Source organism: Oryzias latipes, chromosome 17 (genome assembly GCF_002234675.1).
Source record: "Oryzias latipes chromosome 17, ASM223467v1".
NCBI lineage: Eukaryota > Metazoa > Chordata > Actinopteri > Beloniformes > Adrianichthyidae > Oryzias > Oryzias latipes.
The window spans coordinates 20,061,828-20,087,312 of NC_019875.2; the positions used below are offsets into that span (position 1 = coordinate 20,061,828).

Here is a 25,485-nt window from a genome sequence, read left to right on the forward strand (position 1 = left end):
GTGTTTCGCATGACACTATCTGCTTAAGCAAACAAAAGGTTGGCTGTGTTGTTTGTTGTGCATTTGTCTTATTTAGCAGAAGGGTGTCCTCTGAAGTTGAGTACAGATGGAAATACTTGGACAGATATCTGAGAAAGATCTTGCATCTTAGAAACCTTCAGCTGTGCAGAGAAAAGGCTTCTCCTTTAGTACCAGAGGATACAGTTTTCTTTGGAGATCAAAATGCAGCCTCCTGTCTGCTCCCCAAAGTCTGATCTGTGGACTAAATTCAGAGTAATCCAAAATGCTCACAGTAGCACATTTACTGCAGTTTGTAGGGGAGTAACGGTTTACTTGAATTTGATTCATATCATTATTTGTGGCTTGACGACACAATTCCTAGTCGATACTGGTTTATTTTTAATTGATCTGATTCGATCCAATTCACTGACCTAAGATCGAACCAGGACATCTTTAGCAAACAATTAAAACCAGTGATATTAATTTTTGATATTGCGCTTTTACCAGGGGTATGGGAAAGCTCGATAAATCCCTGTGAACAGAAAAGTGACAGAGCTTAGGCATATGGAGAAGAATTCAAGAGACTCCTTATGTCATGTCACCAACTGCATTCTGCTTCATCTTATTGGCTGAGCATGTTGGTGATAATGGGCGGGAAGAAAGATTGATAAAAAGAGACTGTTGTGTACCACGGATCTTAATTGAAAAAAACAACAACATTCTGTTGTCGTTCTTCTGAGCCAGTCAGGGGATTTTCTTTGCAATATCTAAGCACTATTTTATATTTAAATCTCTATTTGATGGAGAATAAAATTCATACTAACAAACTACAAGCAAATCTTTGCAGTTTTACAGCTTGTTTTCTAACAAAGAATAGATCAACATGAATAAATTATAGACATCCCCATGCTTTGCTTTAAAAAAAATAAATCTTGAGAAACCGTTTCCTTGACTATACTAAAAGTAGTAGCCTTTCTTTTCACTAAATCTAAGATTGTCATTAATCAATCTAACCGTAGGTTAAACTGAGGTTAGAATGAAGGGTAAATTCACATCTTACAGGCACCTTCTATTACCAATATTTAGCACAAACTGATGGAATAAGTATGATCTTCAATAGGAAAATTTAGAAAGTTAGTAGGCTTTCTCACCATATGTCACTAATTTCATAAGATACACTTAAATCCAGGGCTCCAGTTAATTTTGCCTTACCTTGAACAGAAAAAATAATAATTAAGAGTATATATTTTTTTTTATCATTGGATATAAATTCAGGCATGAAGGGTTTAAAATGAGTAGGTCAAGGGCTCCATTCAGACTTTTTTTGAGGTGTTGTGAATGGAATAAGTACGGGTCACATTGACAAATCTTTAAATGTTTTGATTTTAGAGATTAATTTTACCTTTTAGAAGTAAAATGAAAGAAAAAGAGAAGAGCATCAATGAATTCTAATATTAAAAATTATTGTTATATTTCATGTTTAAACAGAATTTTTTTATGGTCCCACTCCAATCATAATTTGATCTATTGTAAAAGCGTTCATTTATGATTTTGCCTTTTTTAGCCAAAATCCAGAAACCTGTGTTGTTTTCTAGAACATAGTTTCTGCAGAGAGACAGTAGTTTATAAGAAATTTACCTCTGAATTGTGGGCAGAACCTTTGGTGTTGAGTAAGCTCTGCACAACCTCCCATCATCCATTTGTTTACACACACTCCTGCTAGCTTACAGGCTCTCACAACCCCAACCTAATACTTCCCATACAACAAATGTAGATGGATCTATTCGTCTACAAGGGCATGCATCAGAATGGAGTGAAACAGCATGCTGTTGTAGGTTCTACGCCACGCCTACTTGCATTTTTTTCATCTGTTCCTGATTCACATCAATTTGAATGAAGAAACACCAAGAGATTTTCTTTATACATGTCCTCCATCATGTAAAAGACAAAATGCCTGAGGAATATGTTATAAACACCAAAAACACAATTTCTATCACAGTGGGTCTTTAAAGATTTAAGGTTTTTTATTTTTGCATCAATCTACTTTAAAAGTGTGGAATCTTTGTGGAAAAAGACCTTGTTTGAGCTAATTTTTGAAAAAATATCTCATAGGTGGAATTAAAAAAGGCGAAATCCTGTACGTGTCCTATTAAATTCTACTTTTGAGGTTTCACCACAGCAAGTTATCTGCCTCCATCTAATCATATCCTTACTCACACCAACCAACCTTATGACCTCCTTCACTACAACCACAAACATTCACTTTGGTCTTCCTCTAGGCCTAAAAGCCCAAAGAGAACCTCATTATCTTAGAAAAATGAAAACCCAGTGTGTCTTCTTACATTTTTGGAAGTAAAAGAGTTAATCATCTGCATAAATAATTCCACATATTGAATGCTGGCTCACATTCCTCTAAAAATAAAGACAATCAAAGGTGTTTATTGCAGTTCTAACAAGTCGTTTGACTGCGGGGTTGGGGAAAAAAAGCATTATACTTGAATGAAATGAAGTTTTATGAAGTTTTCCTTACCTGAAAATGCGATCAGACGGTTGCTCTCCCATTACAAGATCAAAACCACGTTGGAAGATGGTGTAAGGCCAAGGCCTTGCATGAAAAAAAAACAAGAGATCAGAGTAGAAGACAAAAAAAGAGGAGAGAATAAAACTGAGCATTAGAATCAAAGCCAGAGAAGTGTTCAATTTTTTAGAGCACCCATCCTCCTAAACAAAACAATCCGAAACCAAAAAGCATGTCTCAAAATCTACCTTTGTCTTTCTTTCAAAGCTTCACAAATCACAAGAAACATTACAATGTGTGCTGTGTCTAAACATGCTGATTGAAAAATGTGTTTTGCTCCACTTGACATCCAATTTGACTTTGGCTCACATCTCATATTTTGCGGAGGCGGGGATAAGAGAGGATAACAGGATGAGCCCGAGTGGAAAGAAAAAGAGATGCGGAAAAAGTCTGAATAACAGATACTGATGAGACGTGCCGACGCTTGGTGAGGGGGACAAAAGGAGGAGCAAGAAAAACATCAGGGAACGATTTCGGTGAAAAGCGGCACAAGTAAGCGGGAGAATGATAGAGATTAATGGAAAGTGGCAGCTGTGGGACTAAACAGTCTGCAGAGTGAAAGTGTAAAGAGGAGAAGTGACAGGGGCCCGATGTCAGTCTAAATAACTGCGGCTCTACTGTAAGCACAAAGAACATCCAGAAGAGGAGAGACACATTCACGCCGTGCATTGAAGTCATTAAACTTTTAGGTCATTCGAGGATGTTCCCTCTGGTATACAGCAACAGAGTGGGTCAGGAAAAACACTACATACAAAGGTGTGTGTTTGAAAACGCATGGAAATACACCATTAGATGCTGAAAGCCTATCTTTAACAAAGGTACTGATTTTTCAATCGTCCATTTCTCTGATTGGATTTAGCTTACTTAATGTGCTGTTAGTGGTTCCACTAAGCTGATAGTGCTTGTCTTTTACACTTGAATTGATAGAATAAAAAAGGGCTAATTCCATTAGAGCTTTATTCAATTTAATGCCCCATAAGACCTTATTTTAGGTCTGTTAGTTTAAGAAATGTTAAAACTTTTTGGAACTTTTTCGAACCAGTTCACCCCCAAATAGAAACAGTTCCTCAGACTGATCCAGACCACTATTTATTGAAGACGTGTGGTTCCAACACGTTGTTGTCCATATTGCAAAAAATTGGCGATGGAATTGACTCCATTTGGAGCCGGACGTAACTCATTTTCTATGGGGGATGTCAACCTCACTCAGTCAAGTTCTCATCTACTGTCGGTGGCGTTAACCCAGGATTGTCACTTCTATCCTGAAGGGTTTTCCTTTATCAACAGTGTTACTTTTTCTTTTTGTGTTGCTATAGCAGCCCTTCCACACTTCGTGCATTTGTGGTGCATGAGGTTTGAAAATGCCTGACTGAGCTGGCTTGAGCTTTTTCAACCACTTCAATCCGCAACTTATCCCAAAGTGACATTTGGTCAAAAAGCCTTCGTGCCAGTTTTGATTAAACAGTGAAGGCCTTTACCATGACTTTTCAAGGTACAAAAGGCTGCTGTGATTGTTACATTTGGGAAAATAGTAAAGAGAGAATTGTGCAATATTTATAACTTTCAGTTCTAAGAGACGATAGAGCATAAGCAACATGAACATTCAGGGCACATTTTCCTTTCATAACATGTACTTTATGAAAAAGAGCTTGGCCATTTTCAAGACTTTACAACATGGCTTCTGACCAAGTGCACAAGCTGACTTTTGAAATAAAGCATAGCTCCCTCAATAAAATAAATGATTTCCATTAGCTATTATACTATCTATTATTCTTTTTATGCTCTCTAAGTACTTGATGCTATCTATCCAAAGAAACTTGATCTTAATGCTTTTGAAAACTAAAATCAGTTAAAATTTTCAGGTTTACGAGGATTGCTATTGTTCAAGGAGTGTAATATCAAAGCTATGTTGGAGGGGATAATGACATTTACATAAAGCAATTATGAATTATCTTTTGTCAAAAAATAGTTTGTATTTGGTGGAGTAGAACACGTAGAGGTGACACAATGTGAAAATTTCAGCAAAAAAGCCAAACATACGTACGTTACGTATAGGGTTGGGCGATGTCCCTTAAATTGGCCGTTGACGATGTTTGCTGTCAACCATCGGGATGGACGATGACATCGTGGGGGGGGGGGGGGGGGGGGGGGTATTTCTACATTTTTCCTTCTTATATAACTGCTATTCGTTTTTTTGCTTTTTTCATTTTATTTCCCAACTAATGACTAATCCGCGATGATCCAGTATAAACTGAGGGAAGTGACTTTAACAAAAAAAGTAACAAACAAAATAGAAAAGAAGTGGTCCACTCCCGCACTTTACTAGTGAAGTGGACCGGCGGAGCGCGGACTTACAGCTTTGTGTTTGAGGGGAAGGGGGGGGGTGCTTTGTTACATGAGCGCTATGTGTGGGAGATTTAAGACTGCGATCCGTCCCGCAGCTCTAGGGGAACGGGCTACAGAACTCAGAACCGGGTCTAAAAGTGTGTGTCTGAGCACAGCTCGGATCGTCAGCACACACAGCGGTTTGAGCTTCAAAGCAGAAATGTCGCTCAGTCCTTAGAAAACATTCAAACAATCACGCGGATTTGTGTTTCCAGTCGTGTCCCAACTAAATAAAGGCTGATGTTATTCTTACATGTTTACGTGCAGCCAGCAAGCAGCACCACCCAAAGCTAATGTTGTTAGCCGTGTTAGCATACTGCTAATCCTGGCTTCGTTCAGAAAAAGCACTGACCACACGGATTAAAATTCAAATGATGAGCGAACAGGTGTTTCATAATAACCGTAACATTATTAAAAGCATGTTTAGAAGATCATCTCGTATTTTACCGAGCTGACATGTCAATGTATATAGCCGCTCGGCGCTGTTTAACATTGTTTTGTATTGAATTATTACATTCAATAAAGTTTGAAAAAAAAAAAGCCGCTCGGCGGAATTTATATCCTTCCGGTTTTCAAACCCTACTGCACATGTGCGAATGATTTATTCCGACGGAAAGTGTGACCTTAGTGAACGTTTTTATATTCTGAAAACATTTTTCTGGGCCCATCTACACGGTTGGATTCTAATCCGACCATTGATCCCATCAAGATATTTTGTACATGTAACCGCGGCTTATGGTGTCGACGCGCAACGTGGCGGGGGCGTGGCATCACGATGGTGGTCTCTCCATCGGGATGTCAGTCACCCATCACGATGGACGATGATATCGTCCATCGGCACAACCCTAGTTACGTACTTTACGTAGCAAAATCATTATTTTTTTAACGAATATGACCAAACTAAATATCACCACTTTTTTTCGTCCTGTCCAGCAAAGGAACACTTGCAGCTAAGTGCAAAAACAACATAACCACATGTCATATTATTATAATCAAATATAGGTTTTCTACCAAATCCTTTGAGTATTTCTAAAAAAATTAAAAGTCAAGCGATGTAAAATGTCTTTGTGATAAAATAACGGGCCAGAACATTCAGGTTAGTGCTTTATTAATTGAATTTTATATTGGGTATAAGAACTAGATAGCAAATAATAAAACAAAACAAAAAAAATAGCAATCCTCAGGCCATCTGTTTCTTTTTTGACTTTAGGCACTGAGGTCAAATATTTGTGAAATCCTACTTTTCACATCATAATCATAGTGAGATAAAACAAGTATTTTTCAGAAAGTGCTTACTGAATGTGAATGAAGGTTAAACAGAAAATAACAGTAACTGTAATAACGTTACAATCTGACCTAGGGTAAAGCATTTTTTATTAAGTTACATTGCGATGTGGAGTTTAGTTAAGTTAAAAAGCTGTACTCTTTTTTTTCTTTTTTAATAAAGAAGGGTAAAACTTTTATTTTAGAAAGTAAATTGAACCATGATTGTAACTAAAGTCAAAGGTCAAGGCCTTTTGAGGCGAGTCAAGTCAAAAGAAAACTTCAGATCACCATAATCAAATTGCACTTTATTTTTTTTTACACAAGGAAATCAAGTTAGGCATCAGACTCAATCCCATTAAAGCAACTTTCATTCAGTTTTGAAATATAAAGTGCTCTTCAAATCAACTTTTTATATTTACCACAGATCAAAAAAGCTATTGGCTAGCAGCTGCTTTTTTGGGTGATTTTTTATTTTTAGTTTAGTTGAATCCAAATGACTATTGTGTGGCGAAAAAAAGTTAATTTAAATTATGAAAAACATTTTTCAAAGAAAAATTATACTAGTTAGAAAAACAAAATGAGTATCTGGTAAAACATGTCCAATTTTTTAATTTATTTTATGTTTTTTTTCCAATCTAAAGTTTTAATAGCAAATGAAGCTCTTAAGTTAGATGTGTTGTCAGTCTTGGTTGAAGACACATTAGTGGTTTTAGAGCCAGAGGTAAATGTTTAATGAGTGAAGCCATTGAGTGACCATTAAACCTAAAGCATTCTGATGTTCTACGTTGTAAAATTATTGTGTAAAGCACAACTTTGCGAAAAACTGATACATATTTATTTAATGACCCATTGCGATCACTGAACAAATATGAAATTAGATTTCAAGGAGTTTACCAATTTGAATTATCCCAACTAATCCTTTAATTTGTGATTTCATATTTCAACAACAATAAAAAAAAATGTATTTTGACACTGCTGTGGCACAATAAATTATTGCACAACATCATGAGGTAGTTATAACTTACCCTTGATTAGGTCCCCACTCACTGCGGATGCAGAGATGCTTGTGGACTGGATCCTTCATGTAACCGTCTAGACACAGGCATTCCCCTGCAAGCAGAAATGACAACTCATTGTTGGTAAACTGCTTCTGCTTTGAGCACCATTCTTGGACTTTTTTCTGAAGAATTTCTGACATTCTGTCCCTGTTTTTGTATGTCCAAAAGCCAACAAAGATAAAACACTTCCAAACTATTTAAAGCTCTAAAAACTCAAATATTTAACCACACAGTTGTGAGTTTTCTCACAAAAGCCTAATACACATGCTTTGCAGCAGAAGGTGTATTTTCCTTAAATCTTACTGAAAAAATCCTAAATGACCCACCACTGATTGTCAACTTGGACAACTGAAAAGTAGGGAAGATGTAATAATTTGGCACAATGTGTCAGCCGATGGGTAGTCATCAGAAAATACTTCTGTGCTTCTTCAGATGCAGTCTTTATTTCCCACCTTTCTAATGATAATACAGCTTTTCTGCATCAACTTCCATTGGAGAAAGTATTAAAACAAATGTGTTTATATGGTAGCATTGCAGTCAGAATATGATTTTATTTAGGATAACATTGAAATAGTAGTATTAAAGCAAAGTCCTCTCAAGTATAGAAACTACTAGCTTCATGGAAAAATCTGCCAAAAAAGAGTAGTAATAAGATCAACCATAATTTAAGTATCTTATGCTACGATGAGTAAAGATATCTAAAAATTGACAAATCCAAATAGACGGCAGCATTGGCTTAAACCGAAGCATGCAGTCACGAAAACACCTGTTTGTCCCTTCATTTAGAACTCCATGTGGGATTGTCAGATTGTACATGCAGATACAAAGAACACTCAACTCTCCAAGGTCCAAAACCTCACCAGCATTACAAAAGCAACACTCGTGGTCCTGTGTTTGCCTCGTGCCGATAAGTGTAGCCTGTTATTAACAAACACTAGCATCAGCTCATTGTTCTGCTGTCAGCTCCCAGGAGAAATGTCAGGCCTGACTTTGCTCAAAATGATTGATGGGGTTGTACCTTTGGTTCAGAGGGTTACTCTGCGGTAACATGTATAACATGTTCGCCTAATGCTTCATGGGAGACAAGTGAAGAGCACAGGCCCGAGGCTTTATGCCCACTTGTTAATGGAAAAGGTCAACTGTCACTATCTGCCAGGTTAGGAGATATCACATTCAATAGTCTTCTTGTGAATGATGTACAATTTGCTTGCACCATTTCTTCCTTTATAGCTCATTACTTGCTATTATAGTAAGGTTAAGAATCTCTCAGCTTCCAAATAGGGGTTGGAGAGGGGCAAAAAGTATTTGGCAGTCACCAATTCTGCAAGTCGTCTTACTTAAAAAGATGAAGACTGTAGTGATTATCATGGGTACACTTCAAAAAAAGAATCCAGGATATCACACTTTTTGATAACAGTACAGTAATCCCCCGCCCATTCGCGGTTTAATATTTGCGCCCCGCCCATTCGCGGGTGGGCGCAGATGACGTGACGTCACAAGCGTGAGACGCAGAACGGCGCTCATTCCGCGAATTTTTAAAAATGATTTACTCTGTACTTTACTGTAAAGTATTGTTTAGGCGTTTAAGATGCCATCCAAACGCCCTGCATCATCTTCAGCTTCTGGAAATGAACCCAAACGGCAGAAAAAGGTTCTGACTCTGTGTGAAAACTTTTTTTTCGTTATTCGCGGGGGGGTGAGGAACGTAACCCCCGCGAATACGGGGGGATTACTGTACACCTTAATTATTTTGTAATGTAACCCTGGTTGGCAAAATAGCAGTCACATTTTTCCTGCATGTTTTTCACCAGGTTTGGTATGTGGAGCCATGTTGGTGCATTCTTTCATGAACTGTGATGTTTTAGTGCTATCGTTGGGCAACATGGGCTTTCAGTTTCCTCCACAGATTCTTGTTGGGATCAAAATCCAGTGACTGGTTAGGCCACTTCAAAACTTTAAAAATATTTTTAGTCCGTTCTCAAGATCATTTGTACCACTTGAGGCAAGATTTTTGCATATGCATTCCATCTATTTTCAAAACAAAAAAAGCTTTTATAACACATTCTTACCTCTTATGGCCAACTCTTTAAAGAGAATTTTATATTATTGATTTGATAAAATCACATTAACTGCATTCCAAAAAAAGGAGGGGAAAAAAGGCTTCCTGGGCAGCAAATGAGATTTGCTATGCAGCTGCAGAGCAATACTAAATGACTCGTCTTGCTTTAATTGCTTTCTCACTGCACTCTCAGGTCATTGCACTCAGCTCAAACTTGTTTTACACTTTCAAGGTGTTACCTTTTCTAATTGCTCAATATCCAGGCACGGAGCCAGACACTAAACTTCACACTTTATTGTCCTGGCATTTCGGCTACATTTTCGCCACTTTACAAGCCTCGTAGTTTATTTAGGTCTACTAGGCTGCGGCTAAATGCACAGATTAGTTTTAAAAGCTTGCAACCCATAACATTTTGTGTAGACAGCTTTTTTTCCCCATGTAAAAGTCTGGATTTCTTTTTGTATTTGCCGTCTTGTGTCATTCTGCACAAAATTATTCAGCTCATCAAGCAGACATCCTTACATTGATCTATTATGCAGTCACATTAATCAAACCAACATGTTTTGATGTGGGAACATGCATCTCCAGAGGGACAACATGTCTGTCTTTCTGCATCTTATTAAAGTCCCACACAACCTCCATAGCAGACACATGGCAGTGAGAGAAGGTGGTGAACACAGCCTGCAAACATCAGCGCTCGCCCAGTCCACCTTTAGAGCTGGGAAGGAAGGGAAGTACTGTGTGCAATGGCATCTGCTGCCCCTCTTTAATGTCTCGCACGAGCACCACTGATACTGTCACAGCCCATCTCAGTTTTCATCAGTATCTGCCTTTAGCTGGGAAAAAAAAGGCCGATTGGATTTAAGCTATCTATAGCCCCTTCGCAATATCCTCCAACCCACATACTCATTTTCCGTCGCCCCCATGTGTGTGCTACACCCTTGACAAAACTGAACATTATTATCACGCAAATAATTTATGGCTATCGAATAACAAGATCCCTATATTTTAACTGTGATGAATGAAGTTTATATTTTTTTTGTTTCTTCTTGTGTACTGTGTCTTCTGTTGAAAGGGATAAAATCACATGATGAAACCAGAATTATATATATATATATATATATATATATATATATATATATATATATATATATATATATATATATATATATATATATATGTATACCAGTGCACGCTATACTGCGGAATATGCTTTCCTACTTTTTTTTTGTTTTGTTGTTGTCATAGTTGAATGGGCCTGCAGGAGTAAGTAGGCTTAATTTATAACTCCAGAGCTGTCGCCAGTGACACCTAAATAACAGTCTCTTTGTCTCTTTGCCATATCTCAATCTTTGTTTAGGGGATCTATGTTGAAACATTTTGCATCTGTAAAGTGTTCCATTACAGCGCAAAGCGGCTTTTCTCTGCAACAAAATCAGCTGAGTTATGTCTCCAAGTAGTTCAATGTGTTTACTGTAAAACCAGAATCTTCAACAACCTGTAAGCATTGTGTGCTCACCACGGGTTGAGAGACAAGATGACCTCTTAGTTTAGAAGAAGCTGAACACTCTGAAAGTTTTTGTTCAAAGGTTTCTAAGAATTTTATTTTGGTTTCTTCTTAAGTTGAAAATTTTTTCATATTTTAAATGTTTTCTTTTTGTAATGACAGTCCAATTCTAACAGAGCTTTGAACCTCTTTGGTGAAGAGAACTTGACCTGATCTGCCCTATCTGATAGTGGCAGTAATGAGATAATGAACTATCAGAGTAACTAGCCTTTTTTTTTCCTCAGAAAAGCAGAGAGTTCTTAACATTTTTTATTCATTTAGTTGATATATTTTTGTAGTTTTACATAAGTTCATATGAAAACCAAATGCAGGAGACAGAAGTTACTTGGAACACCAGAATAGTGTTGGTCATGCAACAAAACTGCAGTTTCTTCCACACAAATGACAGAGACCAGCAGCAACATGTCGATTTTGCATTCACTTTAGTTTCCCCTTTAGTAAAGCTAAGGCTGTAATTGTTGGGGTCGTGATGTTTACCAAGACCAGACAAATAAAAGCTCTGAAAGTACCAGGAGGCTTTTCAGGAAATGTTATTATGTACGAATGTGGATCTCTAAAATAAATCAGGTTAGAAAACCATGTTGACCATGATTTTCTGATTATTTCAATCATTTTCAATCTTTATTTATGTTGCCTTTTTTATAACAGGTAATACAAAGTGCTGTATACCAGAATAAATAATAGACAATATGCAAATATCCAACTAGTCTCAGTTATCTGACTGTTGTTGGCATGTAAACAGGCTCAGAGAGGCAGTTCGAGAAATGAATCAGAGTTCTTATTCGTTCTCTTTTCAGGAAAGCGTGCAACGGCAATTTTTTTTCTCCTTTTAATTAAAACTTTAACAGATATGTTTGCTTTCAACAACTTTAGCAGTATGACTAATACATAATGAGGAATTAGCAGACAACAAAGTCTCAAATGTGGCAAGACATTCCAGTATAAACACACAGCTTTTTTCCAAAAACATCCCGATCCAGAGGAGAAAAAAAGTAGTTTGTGGACATAAATCTATTGGAGAAGCAGGATTAACTGCTTGTTAATTACGACATATTTGCTAGTTTTGTGGCCTCGCAGGAAATAGGTTGTTCTCATTGGAACCCAATGAAATGACAGAGGATCCAAAAAAGTTACCATCTCTTCACGAACTTTAAAAACGAGTGAAATTATGCAATCCACTAGAAACACCGGGTTTTCCAACGGGTGTTGCGGCCCTCTGTGTTTTACTTTCTGTGGGAAACTGATCCAAATGGCTTTTTGGGTGGTAAAGATTGACAACCCCTGGTTTTTCAAGCTTTCATGGGATTGTTTTGGGGTTTTTGCTGGGAAAAATGCATGGCCAATAAGCACCACAGGCTGCTTGTTTAAAAAGTACACAGATAGTCATCAATATATTGGATGTATGCTACACAACTCATTCAAGTGTGGTAGATGTTTTCTCATTAAAATTAAATTACAATATAAGTAACATCAGTGGGAGCATAAAAAAAATAACAACATTTACTTTGATTGCATCTGAATATTTTTTGAAAAACACGGCTTTCTGATGCTGCAGCTCCACATAAATCATTCGAAGGAGTGGGCAGAGTGAAGGCTTGGTTGTGTGTGGGAGAAAGAATTCCAGCAAGAGCTGGCATTAGACACACTTGTCCAACTTTTGAAACATATAAAGGTCTTAGAAGTTTCTGTGCATGGCCCAGGGGAGAGCCGAGCTTCTAAATAATGGATTGAAAACAAGGGAAGCTTTTCCACTGCTGTGAATGTAAGGTTTTTCTTCCTGCACTAATTATCTTTTTGACATACTAGAAGAGACTTTTTAATTAAAATGAGGTAAAATTACAGTTTTTCATGTCAACCTTTTTGCTATCTGTATTTTTAGATAAAAGAATATTTACCTGAAAAAAGCAGTTTCTGATAAAATGACTTACTTTTCCTTGAAACAGCCCTAGATCCTATTATAGGAACTGAAGTAAGTTTGTAGTTTCCGAAAAAACACAGCCACAATGTTATCTTTTAAGAAATCTGTGAGGTATGGTGCGCAAACGATTGAAAAACATAGATTTACTTTGTAAAATAACTTCCAAACAGTCCCACTTATTAAAGATGTACATCCATATAGGGTTAGAAAACAAAACTCAAAACAAATCCTCAAAAGTGCGCTGCACTTTTATTATTTCACAAACCATACATCCATTTTTTCTCCTAGTTTGTGCTGTGCAGGATCACAAGGGGATGCTGGAGCTTGTCCCAACTACTTCAGGGCGAAGGCCTATATTGTGAAAGCATAATTTATAGTTCTCAAATGTATCTAGTTAAACACAAATGTTTAATGAACACCAGATTTTAAAATGAATCAGACACATATTCTGAAGATTACAACATGCTAGAAGTTCCTCTGTCATTGTTCCTTTAACAGTTTGTTGTATTGGACCTGTGTGGTCGTAGTTGTCATGACGATGGCAGGCGCAGCATACGGTGTGCCGACAATAGTGAAGCGATCTGTTCTAGGTTCTTTTCTTGTGACTGACCATGTGACGGTCGAGAAAAAATAGGACATATTAGCAGCTACATCCACAGTTAGAAGTCTGACGTTCATATCTCTCTGATGTTTACGAGGAAGAAAAAGTCCATATCTGCTCGCTCAGTTTAGTGGTGGTTCTGCATGTCAATCAAGTGATGTACTTGATGACGAGGATCGGCTGTTGGTATTAAAAAAAAGAAAGAATCCCATAAATGATTTTTTTTTTTTTTTGACGGCCTGCAATCAACCTTAACCTTGTTGGACCGGTCCATTCCAATTAACATGTAGGGCACCTCTAGCCAAAAGGCATTACAAGTTTCATAAACATTTTCTTCTCTTCTTTGTGAATTTGTGGATTATTTAAAAAAGTCAACGTTTAAACAACAGGATTTGAACACACACATGGGGCCGGTTTTGGTGTTTACCTCATAATGTGCCTTTTCTCCTGTGTGCTCTTCCACTTTAATTAAAAAAAGGTAATGATTATGAATGGGTGCACAAAATGTAATTCTCAACCATTTTTGCGTCAAGGTAGGCTGGAGTCTATCCTAACTGTCATTTCATGACATGACTGGATCCAGTGTGAGCCCAGGGTAATAAAATGATCATACCACGTCAAAAAAAGACCTCAGACTACAATTTCCTCGACTACCTGCAAAACGTAACTTATAAACACAATATAGAGCTGAAAAGGTAAAATAAATGTCTGTCAATAGGAAATATCATCAGCAGAATTCTCTGGTTATGAAGGAGCAAGAAAGCATGTGGGAAACTAAAATTAAAGTCCATACTCTGATTGGTTGTAAAACTAGAAAGATGATTGGCATTCTAGGGCCTTCTTTGTTCATGTTAATATTAGGAAATCAACAATTTCCATGTATTTTTGCAGGTATACCATTATAACTAATCCCCAATGCAATATGTGTCTTGTTATTTTAGAATAAGTTATTTTTTTAGAAACTAATTTTGCAAAATATTTAAACAAATCAGATGCCAACAGCCTGAAATCCATAACCTGTTGTTAAATCTATTTTAATAAAAAAACAGCAATCTGAATTATTTTACATCTTCTACAGACTAGTTTTTAATCCTCTTTTTATTGGGAAACTAGAGAAAAGCAGTTTTGATTTCACTGAAAAGAATTTTAAATAAAACCAACCTCTGAGACAGAGATCAGACATGCTTCACAGCGCTGTGCCTGCACCTGTTATCAAAGGTGCGAAGCAATCTGAAGGTAACCTTTGATAACATCATAACATCATTTTGTAAAGTAAATGAAGTGGTCAGGTTCAGTCCACAGTTGGATCAGATCTAATCTTAAAGGTTTAGGTTAGGTGTTCCTATAACAGCCTGTGTTACACGGAGTACCCCAGGGTTTACATCTTGGACCTTTTCTTTTCAGTTTGTTGAACATAAACCCACATTATAAATCCATAAATCCCAACTTAAAACATAGCCTTTTCTGATGTTTCTAAGGATTTACTCTAGTGTTGTGCTGAACTAGTATGCATAATGTGCTTACCTGTCTCTGGCTCACACTGGTGCTCACAGGGATCAAGCAGGCGACGTCCACACAACTCGTTAACCCAAGGTCCGCTAGCATTCTGCTGGTAATACAACAAGATCTGGGCCGGGTTGAGCCAGTCTGAGGCATCCAACTGACTGCCTTGCAGCAAAATGAACCTGGATCCTGAGGAGAACAAAAAAAAGGATTATTGTTGCCGTAAATGCCTGTCCGGCATATTGGATATGGTTCCTCCACTGGTTGTTTAAATATTAACAAACTATAAGCTAATTTTAATAGCCGTTTCTTGTTTTTCATCTAATCATCTGAATGGTGTTTCTGTGGATTGATGTCCCCATGCCTCTATAAATGCAAGTGTTATTGGCTCTTGGCTTGTCTAAACCTGTCAATATGAAGGTGACACATCGCAGTATAGAAGCTGGAGTGAGGTGGAGATGACCATTGCATCTTTAACAATCATTCATTCATGCATTCATTCATGCATTCATTCATTCATTCATTCATTCATTCATTCATTCATTCATTCATTCATTCATTCATTCATTCATTCATTCATTCATTCATTCATTCATCTTCTAATCCGTTAGTTCAATTTCAGAGTCACAGGGCTGCCGGAGTGTATCCCGGCCACTTGCGGGCGAAGGCTGGGGACACCCTATACAGGTCGCCAGTTTATTGCAGGGCCACATCTTTAACATATTGGACGCAGACTTTTTCATTATATCATCAAAAAAATATTTAAGTGAACCCCTAGGCCTGCAGCACTAAGCATACCTTTAAAACCCACACCGATGAATAGTGTGGTTTTGGTGTTTTTGCATGTTCTTGTGGCTTTTTTGTGATGATGGAGAACATATAAAAAAAGATTAAAATCAAATTTGCATTTCTGAGTATTTTTTATTCAAAACATGGTGATTCAGGAGCAGGCGAAACATTTTCGTTGAAGAAAGAGCTTATTTGTGACGTAGAAAATACACTTGGTGGGCCACAACCTCCTTTGTTTTGCTCTGTAGTAGGGAGGAGAAGGGGTGGTGGCTTCCAGTTCTGTCAAAAACTGCATAATGATAATTAAAAGACCACTGAGATAACTTTTAAAAAAGATGATCGGAGTGTGTTTTATATGGAATGTTAACTGTCATGACATTTACTGATCATCGCCACTTGTCTTTTTATTCCACTGGTACTGGAACCCTGTGCTTTGCTTTTATGGCAACATTATTGGCATTAAAGAAGCAAAAGATGATGCAACCTTTGTGACTTTTTTCTGCTTTGAGTCCAAGATTGCACATTTTTGCTATATTTGAACATAAAAGTGATAGTTTTATAATAGTAGGCTAAAACACGGTCCTTGCTTCATCAGGTCAGCTATGTGTGTGCCAAATAATTTATCACTTTGGCTGTTGTTGTTGCTTTTTTTGCCAAATAATTTATCACTTTGGCTGTTGTTGTTTTTCTTGCAATTTGCTGGTTCTTACTTTTTTTCTGTATTCTTTTTGTATGTATTTATTGTTAATATATTTGGTGTTTTGTAAACCAAGGCTTTAGTGCTCACCTTGATATAAATAAATTAAAAAAAAAGAAAATTTAACCTTGAAAGAAAAATATAGACACCAAAAAGGTTTTGTTAACCTGTGGGTTAAATACAAAACAGAAAAAGAAAAAAGAGCAAATATCTAGAGAACTGCAATAATATTACGCTATATTGATGTAATAGCCTTAAATCTAGGGAATTTGACAGAAAAAAACTAAATATGTCATTAATTAAATTGGAAAAATAACAATAATAATACTTTAATCGTGTCATCATTGCCTTCAAAATTTCAAAGAGCTTTTTATTTCAAAAATTGTGTTTGTCGTGGTATTTTTTGATAAAGCATCTTAAATAAAACACTTGAAAGAATCTTAATCTTAAAATTGCATTTCTAAGGATTTCTTTAATTCAAATTGTTGTTTGAAAAAGCCCTTATTTGTCTTTTTTTATTATTTTACACAGGATTATTAATAATTCAATTTAATATTCCTCATTTCACATTTTTTGTTAATTGTCTATTTATTTAGCTAATTAGGTTTCGTTTTATGTTCACTTTTATTTTAAATTTTATTTCCAGAACTTCCTCAGTTGGATCCTCTCCCTCTGGGTCGACTCTAGAAGGGGACCTGCATCGCCACCTTGCTGTGGTGTCGCTGGGTCCCCGTATGTGATGCTGCATCTGGCTGTCTATGCAGTTATCCGCAGAAAGGGAGGTCCCAACGATTAACATTTGCACCAACAAACTTTTTCCGTGCTCAGCTTCTTTGCCAAATGTTTACATCCATCATTTAAGGGGGTGGGAGGCGTGAATGGCATCAGGGGCTCTGTGTAGGGGTTGGGTTCGGGGGGGGTATTTTTGTATTGTTGTGCTTGTTTTATATTATGTGTTTGATTGATTTGACTTGGTTTGATGTTTTTGTTTTCCTAATTTGAGCTTGTATCTGGTTTAAAACTGACTTGCTGGATAGCCCTTTTATTGCTCACAGTAAGCTATTAAGCTAGTGGAAGACAGTGTAAACAGATAGCTCTCAGTTATGGGTGAAAGGAAAGAGGGGCGGGGGTTCCTCTGCAGCAACAGTTCGCCCACAACCACCCACAACTCATCAGAGGTAAATTTCTAATGGACTACTGCTGCTCTGCAGAAACTGTCATAGAAAATGACACATGTTTTTTTTTATTATTATTTTGGCCAAAAATCATATTTAAAAGTCCACAGGGAACTTTTTAAAATAGATTTAAAAAATGATCAGAGCAAATAACACATTACAAGAACAATGTTGTCTATATTATAGTCAAATTTATGAGCAGGTACTTCCTAATTTCATAAGCACAAATTGGTGTAGATTGGTGGAGGAAAGCACTAAATCCTGTGGTGCAATACTATAAATCCTTAAAAATGGTATCCTATCAACACAACAGAGTGTGCTTTTCAAATGCTTCATGTGTGATACCGTTATAGAAATGAAAGCTGCAGATCAATGTTTTTTTCACAGCTAATAAATGTTCTTGAACTACGGTGGAAGCATACTGGCATAATAAACCTCAGCGTAAAGCAATCTAACAAGATCACCACCACAAGTAAGTTAGACAGTATTAATTCATGCCACTCCAACTCTGTTTGCTTTCCCGTGTACGTTTCAGCTGTTGGTGATTAGCGCAGGAAAGTCGTTGAGCCTCAGGGTAACATTCTGTTGCTGTGATTGTGGATAATCAAGGCGGATTGCCATCGTTGAAATGTTTCATTCTAATTTGAAACTAATCTCATAGTGCTTTAGTTGAGTTGATGCTGAAAAGGAGCAAGCAACAGGGTTTTTGCTTCTTTCTTTTAAAGACACAGTCAAATAGTTTTGTCAACCTATCCAAAAACTCAACGATTGACGGTAGAAATGGTGATATTTAGGAAGAAATGAAAGTGGTTTTGTTGTTTAACTTCTTTAATATAACAGCAAAGTTCACAACCCAGTCATTGTGAAAGTCGTGATTCACTGTTTCTTTGCTAATGACTTCTCACAGGCTTTCCATTTGCTTGTGCTAGCCCTTTTTGATGATCGCTTTAATGCAGCACAGAACTCCATTATCATGGCTTCTATAAATACATCTGTAAGCCAGTATATATTACATAAGTCTAAAAATCCTCTTTTTAGTTTAAAAAGAGGATTTTAAAAACGAATAGTTTTATGAAATAAACTCAAATGTGCTAATGTGCAGACAGATATGGTCTGTAATCAATGCAGAAATGCATCAGAAATGTTGTCTCCCAAAACTAACTTTGTTCATAGATTACAGTTAACTGGAAAAGCCGACAGAATGGACAGTGAATTTCTATTAAAACGTATGTTATATTTAATCATGAACACAGCAGTACCTTCAGAGCATCTTTGCTCTCATGCAGTGTGTGCTCTGTGCTCTATTCTTCAAGCATCTTCAGCTCCAAGGGAGCATTGGTCTATCTGTAGTTGCTGGCACACCATGCTTGCTGTTCATTGTTTGTTGTCTTTCTTAGTCATGCTGTTCTTCCCTCTCTACAGCTGACCCCAAAGCCAGACCAGTCTTCTAGATGTGTTTTTTTTTCTTTTTTTATCTATCTGTCTTGTGAATCATGGTGTGTCTTTACAGGCAAAACTACAGAAGCTGCAAATGGCCGATCTTTTTTCTTTTTTTCTTTGCCCGTTTCCAAGTGACATTTACTATCACAAGAAAACACGTTATTTTTCTCTGGATAACAAGAAAGTAGATTTTGTTATGAAAAGTTTCATTCTGCTATGTTGTGATAATGAAACGAAGCAGTTTGTCAGAGAAATTGACAAACACTAAAAGAACTGATCAATTTATTATTGATTACTTTATTCATAGTCTAACTTGGGCAGAGGATGTGCTGATGTTGTCGGTCATGAACAACGTCCAAATCAGTGGTCGTCATTGGAGGAGAAGGTTGGCTCGGCTGCAGCTGCGCAGGCAGCTACTGTTCAGGGATCCTTAACTTGTTATCAAGTTCATCAGTGACCAGACCGACACAGGGGACCAGACCGTCCACATTAGGGGGTCTACCGTCTCTTATTTTCTGTGGAAACTATGATTCTTTAACATACTAATCAATAGGAAATAGCTACTTTCTGCAACCTGCCTCCACTGGTTTTTGGAGAAACTGCAACATTCAAAATGTGGGGGGTTGGTTCTAATTTGTATTTGTTGCAAAATGACTCAATGGTCTCTATCTGCAGTCACTCTAAGTCTATTCTGAGATTTTTTTGTATTGTCTTTAAAACCCATTCTAATGAAAAGCATGTTTTAGGTGTTTGTAACAGCTTCTTGTGGCAATTTTTCTCATGATGGAGGACATATACTGTATAAAGGCCGTGTACAATTTGCACATTGTCCACATCAGAAATTTCGATCTTTCATGCTATTTGTGTGATATACATCATTTATAAGTGCTTCTTGCGGTCGTCATTTGTTGATGTGTGCAGATCGAGGGTTTCAGCCGACGGGTCTTTATGTTAATTTGGTTTTGAGCTGTTCAAATTTTGGTCGGTTGAGACTGGAGTTCATGCTTAATGAACTGCATGAACAGGTCTCCCCAGCTGCAGCTCCCGTCAAGGGTCCCACATCACGGCGGGTTTCCCCTACGGGCTGCCTTGGCTGGCACCTTGCAGCTGACTTAGAGCTGGTGCGGACAGGGGATTCTTACTGTCTAAATAAAATGAAGCAACGGCAGGTGCTGACATGGTCCTAGCGCAATGTGATTTCTGTTCAGTGCTCTTCAAGTGAAGACATTTAATGAAGAGCAGGTTCACCTGCTCTTTGTGTGGTTTATTCATACTTCTTCCATGGTTTTAATATGGTTAATTCGTGAAACATCTGTAAAAATCTCACATAAAAAACCACAACCTTTCTCACTTTTCATATGCATATTCTTTTAGATATAGTTTTCATCTATGCAATATGCCCAACATGTACATAGTGACTATGGTGACATGGCCTTTAGGAACATTAAACAAAAAATTGCATTTCTGAGTATTTCTTTATTCAAATTGTTGTGAATCAGGAGCGGACAAAAAAATGCTGTTGGAAAAAGCTTGTAGGTGTGACGTAGAAGCAACAATTGGCAGGTCACATGCTCCCTGTTCCGCTCCATTCTGATGTATCTAGTTGTAGACAAATATATCCATGTAAGTCTTTGCTTTCCTTGTCAGAGCTGGAATCTTACTCAAAACTGTACGGCTGGATAGCTCCAATATTCCTCGCCGTTTTTTTTTGCACTGGTAATGTTAGGTTACGGTTGTGAGAGCCTGTAAGCTAGCGGTAGTGCATGAAATGGATGGATGACGGCTTAAAAACAGCATAATCATAATTGAAAGACAACTGGATATATTTTTACAATAGATCAAAAGATGATCAGAGTAGGACAAACTTTAAGGTTATTACCTTGTTTTTGGTATTGGTATTTTCATCTTCATGTTTTTCTTTTAAAATGTCATAGTCTCATAAAAGGCCATTAGTGCTGCCAAAAAAGTAAACATTTAGTATGCACACTGTTTACAAATGCAGTACTGTTGTTCTGCCTTACGCAAACCTCAACCAAATTAGCCTTCCTAATTTGACAACAGTGTAAACGTACACAAGCAGGACTTACGTCTCCACAAGAATCTGAATGCAGATGCACAGCTGTTGGCATCTTTCAACAATAGACAAATCTAAATTTTAATTTTTCTCAGCGTGACAAGAAATCAAGTCTGATGAGACTGTGAAGATATTTAAGCAAATGGTGTAGATCAAACAGTTTCCTAGTTTAGAAAAAAATATCGCAATCTTTACTATGCCTATCCAAACCCCTCCCCCATAATCAGTGGGAAAGACTGCAATGTTCGGAACTGAATTATGAAAGATCAGTGAACCTTATCACACTGCAACATTTCTACAAGGCCGGTTAGTTACTGCGACGCCTCAAAATATCACATCACTAGCCTGATGCATTGAAATTCTGGTTCAACATAAACAAGTATGGTGAAAAATGTAACAGAGTGGTGTCTCTCTAGCAGAGCGGAAATATGCTTTGATGCCTTGAGGGCACATCTGTGTGGTAGGGGGAAAAAAAAGCCTAACGAAATGGTGGTCAACCTGGCATTTACCCTTGACTTTAAAAGAAAACTAAATCAAAAGCTCAGCTACAAAGAGAGCTCACTTAACAAAATGGAAGTATGGTGACCTGAAACACCCTGGGGAGCAGCAGGAGAACACCAGCTTAGCACCCCGGGGGTCTGAGAATGCAAGCAGTACAGATAGGAAAGGCCTTATCCACAGCTGGAGATTGTTGGTGGAGGAGTACCGTCAGCGATGAGGTGCTCCGGCACATGGAGAATTACTCGAACCGAGAGGTTGCAGGACAGGTGGGATGAGTACACCAGGCCGGTCACGCAGCTAATGACGCTGATCAGAGTCAAGGTGGTCTTATTGATGGGACTCCGTGGAGATCCTGCTGCTGGGGACAAACACAAAAGAGGGAAGGGGCGCATGGGAAGGAAAAAAAAAGGCAGAAATCTGTCATGTAGAAATCTTGCATTTGTCCCCACTCAACCCCAGCATACAATACTGCACAACATTCCACAAAACAATAAAATCAAATGAAAAAGCTTTGGACAAACATCAATACTTTAGAATTTATAGCAATCATGACTCAGTTGTGGTCACATAAAATTTAACTTTAAAGACCCACTTCGATGAAAATCATGTTTTCAAATGTTCTTGTGCCCTTATTCTCATGACAGAGGACATATGGGAAGAAAATTAAACCTAAAATTGCACTTTTTAGTGTTTTCTTATGCGTCGCTCAGACAACTAGATCCATTTTCATCTTTGTTTTCCACGTCTGAGCTGACAGCTGGCTAAAAACCATACAGCTGAATATTGCTCGCCATTTTTGTTGCACCAGTAATGTTAGGTTGGGGGCGTGGGAAGCTTTGGGCTTTCAGGAGAGAGTGTAAATGCATGGATGTTGGGAAGTAGGGGTAGACCTACTCCGTGCCAACAGCCTCGCCCACAACTCAAAGGAAAATTTCTAACCAACTACTGCTTCTCTGCAGAAACTATGTTCAAGAAAACAACACAGTTTCTTTTACTTGGGCCAAAACTGCACAATCATAATTAAAAGATCACTGGAAACACTTTAAAATAACTCAAAAGATAATCGTAGTGGGACTTTAAACAGGGTCTTAATATCCTTACTAAGGTGTGTATGAAAAATAAAGACATGGACAAACATTAAAGTTACAGCATTCCTTCTTTTCTTCACTCCTCTCTTTGCTTGACTAAAAATTGTTCACTTATCTCTTTTACTCCAGAGGAAGTCTTATATGTGACCTCATACCTGGAGGGGCATGCATACATGCGCACACGCGTGCATGCTCATAGAAACACACTGACCTTGACTGCAGACACACATGATTGTGCTCACTTTTACATTAGAGAAAGGAAAATACATAAAAAGTTTGCTTTAGAGTTATACTCAAAGAAATTTCCTAAAAAAATACCCCAAGGTTATTTTACAGACAAGAGTCATGAAGAAAGCTGACTTTTTGTGTTACTTTAAAAGTATGTTTGTCTAATCGAGCAAATAAGCCCTCTATGTGGACTATTGACCTTTTTGTTCTCAATTTTTCACATTTTTAACCATTAATTTTTGCTTTTTTTTTTCTACTTCACAAAATATCCCAACAAAATTTTTCATCTCGCTCATTTCCTTTAGAGATAAATGACAAGAAATAACTTTGCCAGGCGGCATGAATCATTCTTTCCTCCGGATCTAAACAACACGGTTAAGGTTTTGTTGCAACTGCCGTATTCTATTCTTCAACGCGGTTCCAATTAAAGGTGTTGGCTACACTTCTGGAGGCTTTGCCATGTTTGTGACACCTGTGCACATGACGGAGGGATAATTGGCTTGGAGGCTTTGTAGAGGCCTGTAACGCTTTATGACAGCAGCTATTATTTTGAAGGCTTTTTTTCTTTCTTTAAAATTGTTGTGTTTTTGCTGTATCTCCCTTTCACATTACTGCATATCAAAGCTGCGAAGATGTGGTATGATGACAGATAAAACGTGCAACACAGTTTTTTCTTTGACAGCAATAGCATAGCGGCCATCCATCCATCAATCTTCTATTCCCGCTTTATCCATAGCAGGATCACAGAGGTTGCTGGAAGGTATCCCAGCCATTTTAGGGCAAAGGTTGGGTGCCCTCGTGGATGGACCATTGCCCACAACCACATACAGACATCAACACACTCCTAAGAAACAATTTAGAGTTACCAATTACCCAGTAAAGTGTGTTCCTGCACTGTGAGAGGAAGCCGGAGTGCCCGGAGAAAAAAACTCATGCACAAGGAAAACATGCAAACTCCACAGAGAAAGGACCCAAGCGGGACTCGATCCAGGGCCTTCTCGCTGTGAAGCAACTGTACTAACCACCAGACCACCATACAGCCCTCTTTAGAAATAATATTTTTATATTATTTCCAGATCTTCATAGCACAAGATGCAACAAATATTGTGTTTCCAACCTCTGATCTCCGATCTTGTTTGATGTCACTCAACAAGATTGTATGCAGATGTGCTGAGATCAGTTAACATGCTCACCAGCAGTCTGCACACACCTTTACACTTTGCCATAGAATATATAGTCTATGTGTTTCCATATTAAGCCAAAAACATGAGCCCACAATCACCACCAAATGGTTGTACGAGCTTGTCATTGGTGGAAATGACAGAGCCATCGGCGGGATAAATTCTCCGTAGGTGTAGAGTCCTCCTTACCCCCAGAGCCCCAAGCGCTGTTGGCGTTACCATTTCTCATACCTCGACTCCGGCGCCGACTGCGGTTTGGATCGGTGTAAAAGGCCAGCTGAGGCTCGCTGTCTGCCTCCGTCCCAGAGTCCCCATCTGGGTTCAAGAAAGTTGAACCCGCTGTTGGATTCACACAAAAATACACCTCCAGTGAAGACAAAAGGTATGGGCACTTTGCCCTCTAATTAGTAAGGACAGTGCTGGGGGGGGAGAAATGAGGACAAAACTGGCTTCGCGATTCAATGCAACCAGACTGGAGTACCAAAGCTCATGGCAACTTGAGGGAATTATTGGTTTTCTTTCTTTAAATCTGAGGCTAAAGTTCTCCTAACTTGGACTCAAACTGATGGACATCCTGCTAGTATTACCAAACACTCTTAAAATGTATCGCCCACTCACTATACTGAACTGTGGATTCAGAAGACAAGCAGTTAAAATCTCAAAAAAATTATCTCTAGTCAATAATTTCCCAAAATCCTGAATTCCATTTTATTTAGGTTTTGCTTTGGAACATGGTAGTGCAGTTAGATTAAGCATTCAATAGGTTAAAGACCAATATCCACAGCTTTTTTCAACCTTTAATACTGAATTAATACTGAAAATGCTTCACGAATGTAGCTATTTTGCTTGTGGACTAAGCATTAATTTGGAGTGAATTCATAAACTTTGAAGCGATATATAAATAACATCAATTTAAGTATGACTGTCAGAACCAAATTAGCTTTTTGTCTTTTTTTTAAAGCTTTTATTGCATAACTTTAAAGTTCTTCATAAAGTCTGTGTTAAATGTTAGTTCTAATTGCCAATTGGCATCGATGTAGTTGTATGCAATTAAGTGACCTAGAACATGATGCATGCTGAGACTTCTGATCATATTACAGTTCGCATGGCTCAAACAAAAATAAAAGATAGTAGTACTAAAAGTTTAACAAACACAATCCCTTACAGAAGAGTTCAAAATCAAAATATTACAGAGTTCTAGAATGATATATGAAAGAGGCATGAACCAAATGCAGTGGGCTAATAAAATCAAGCTGTTTCCACTAATGAAGCATACTTAAAAGTAAAAACCTTTTAACTAAACATTAATAATAATTGCATTTAAGCACAGCTTACGGCCAGATCCCTGAAACACCCCATGAAGTTTTCAAAAGAACA

The 25,485-nt window shown here is 37.7% G+C and overlaps 1 protein-coding gene across 6 annotated transcripts in view; it reads right to left on the reverse strand.

Annotated features, from left to right (window-relative positions):
* astn1 (astrotactin 1) overlaps nucleotides 1-25,485 on the reverse strand; it is a 339,194-nt gene that overhangs the window by 229,488 nt on the left and 84,221 nt on the right. The window contains exons 6-10 of one of the 6 annotated variants that reach the window (XM_011486590.3): nucleotides 24,340-24,447; nucleotides 21,817-21,969; nucleotides 14,957-15,124; nucleotides 7,255-7,339; nucleotides 2,531-2,605 (exon numbers count right to left, since the gene is read on the reverse strand). In XM_011486590.3, coding sequence (XP_011484892.1) covers nucleotides 2,531-2,605; nucleotides 7,255-7,339; nucleotides 14,957-15,124; nucleotides 21,817-21,969; nucleotides 24,340-24,447 — 589 coding nt within the window. Of the gene's footprint in view, nucleotides 1-2,530; nucleotides 2,606-7,254; nucleotides 7,340-14,956; nucleotides 15,125-21,816; nucleotides 21,970-24,297; nucleotides 24,448-25,485 lie in introns of all 6 variants that reach the window. The other 5 variants (XM_011486589.3, XM_020710964.2, XM_004079140.4 and 2 more) reach the window with 5 other exon arrangements.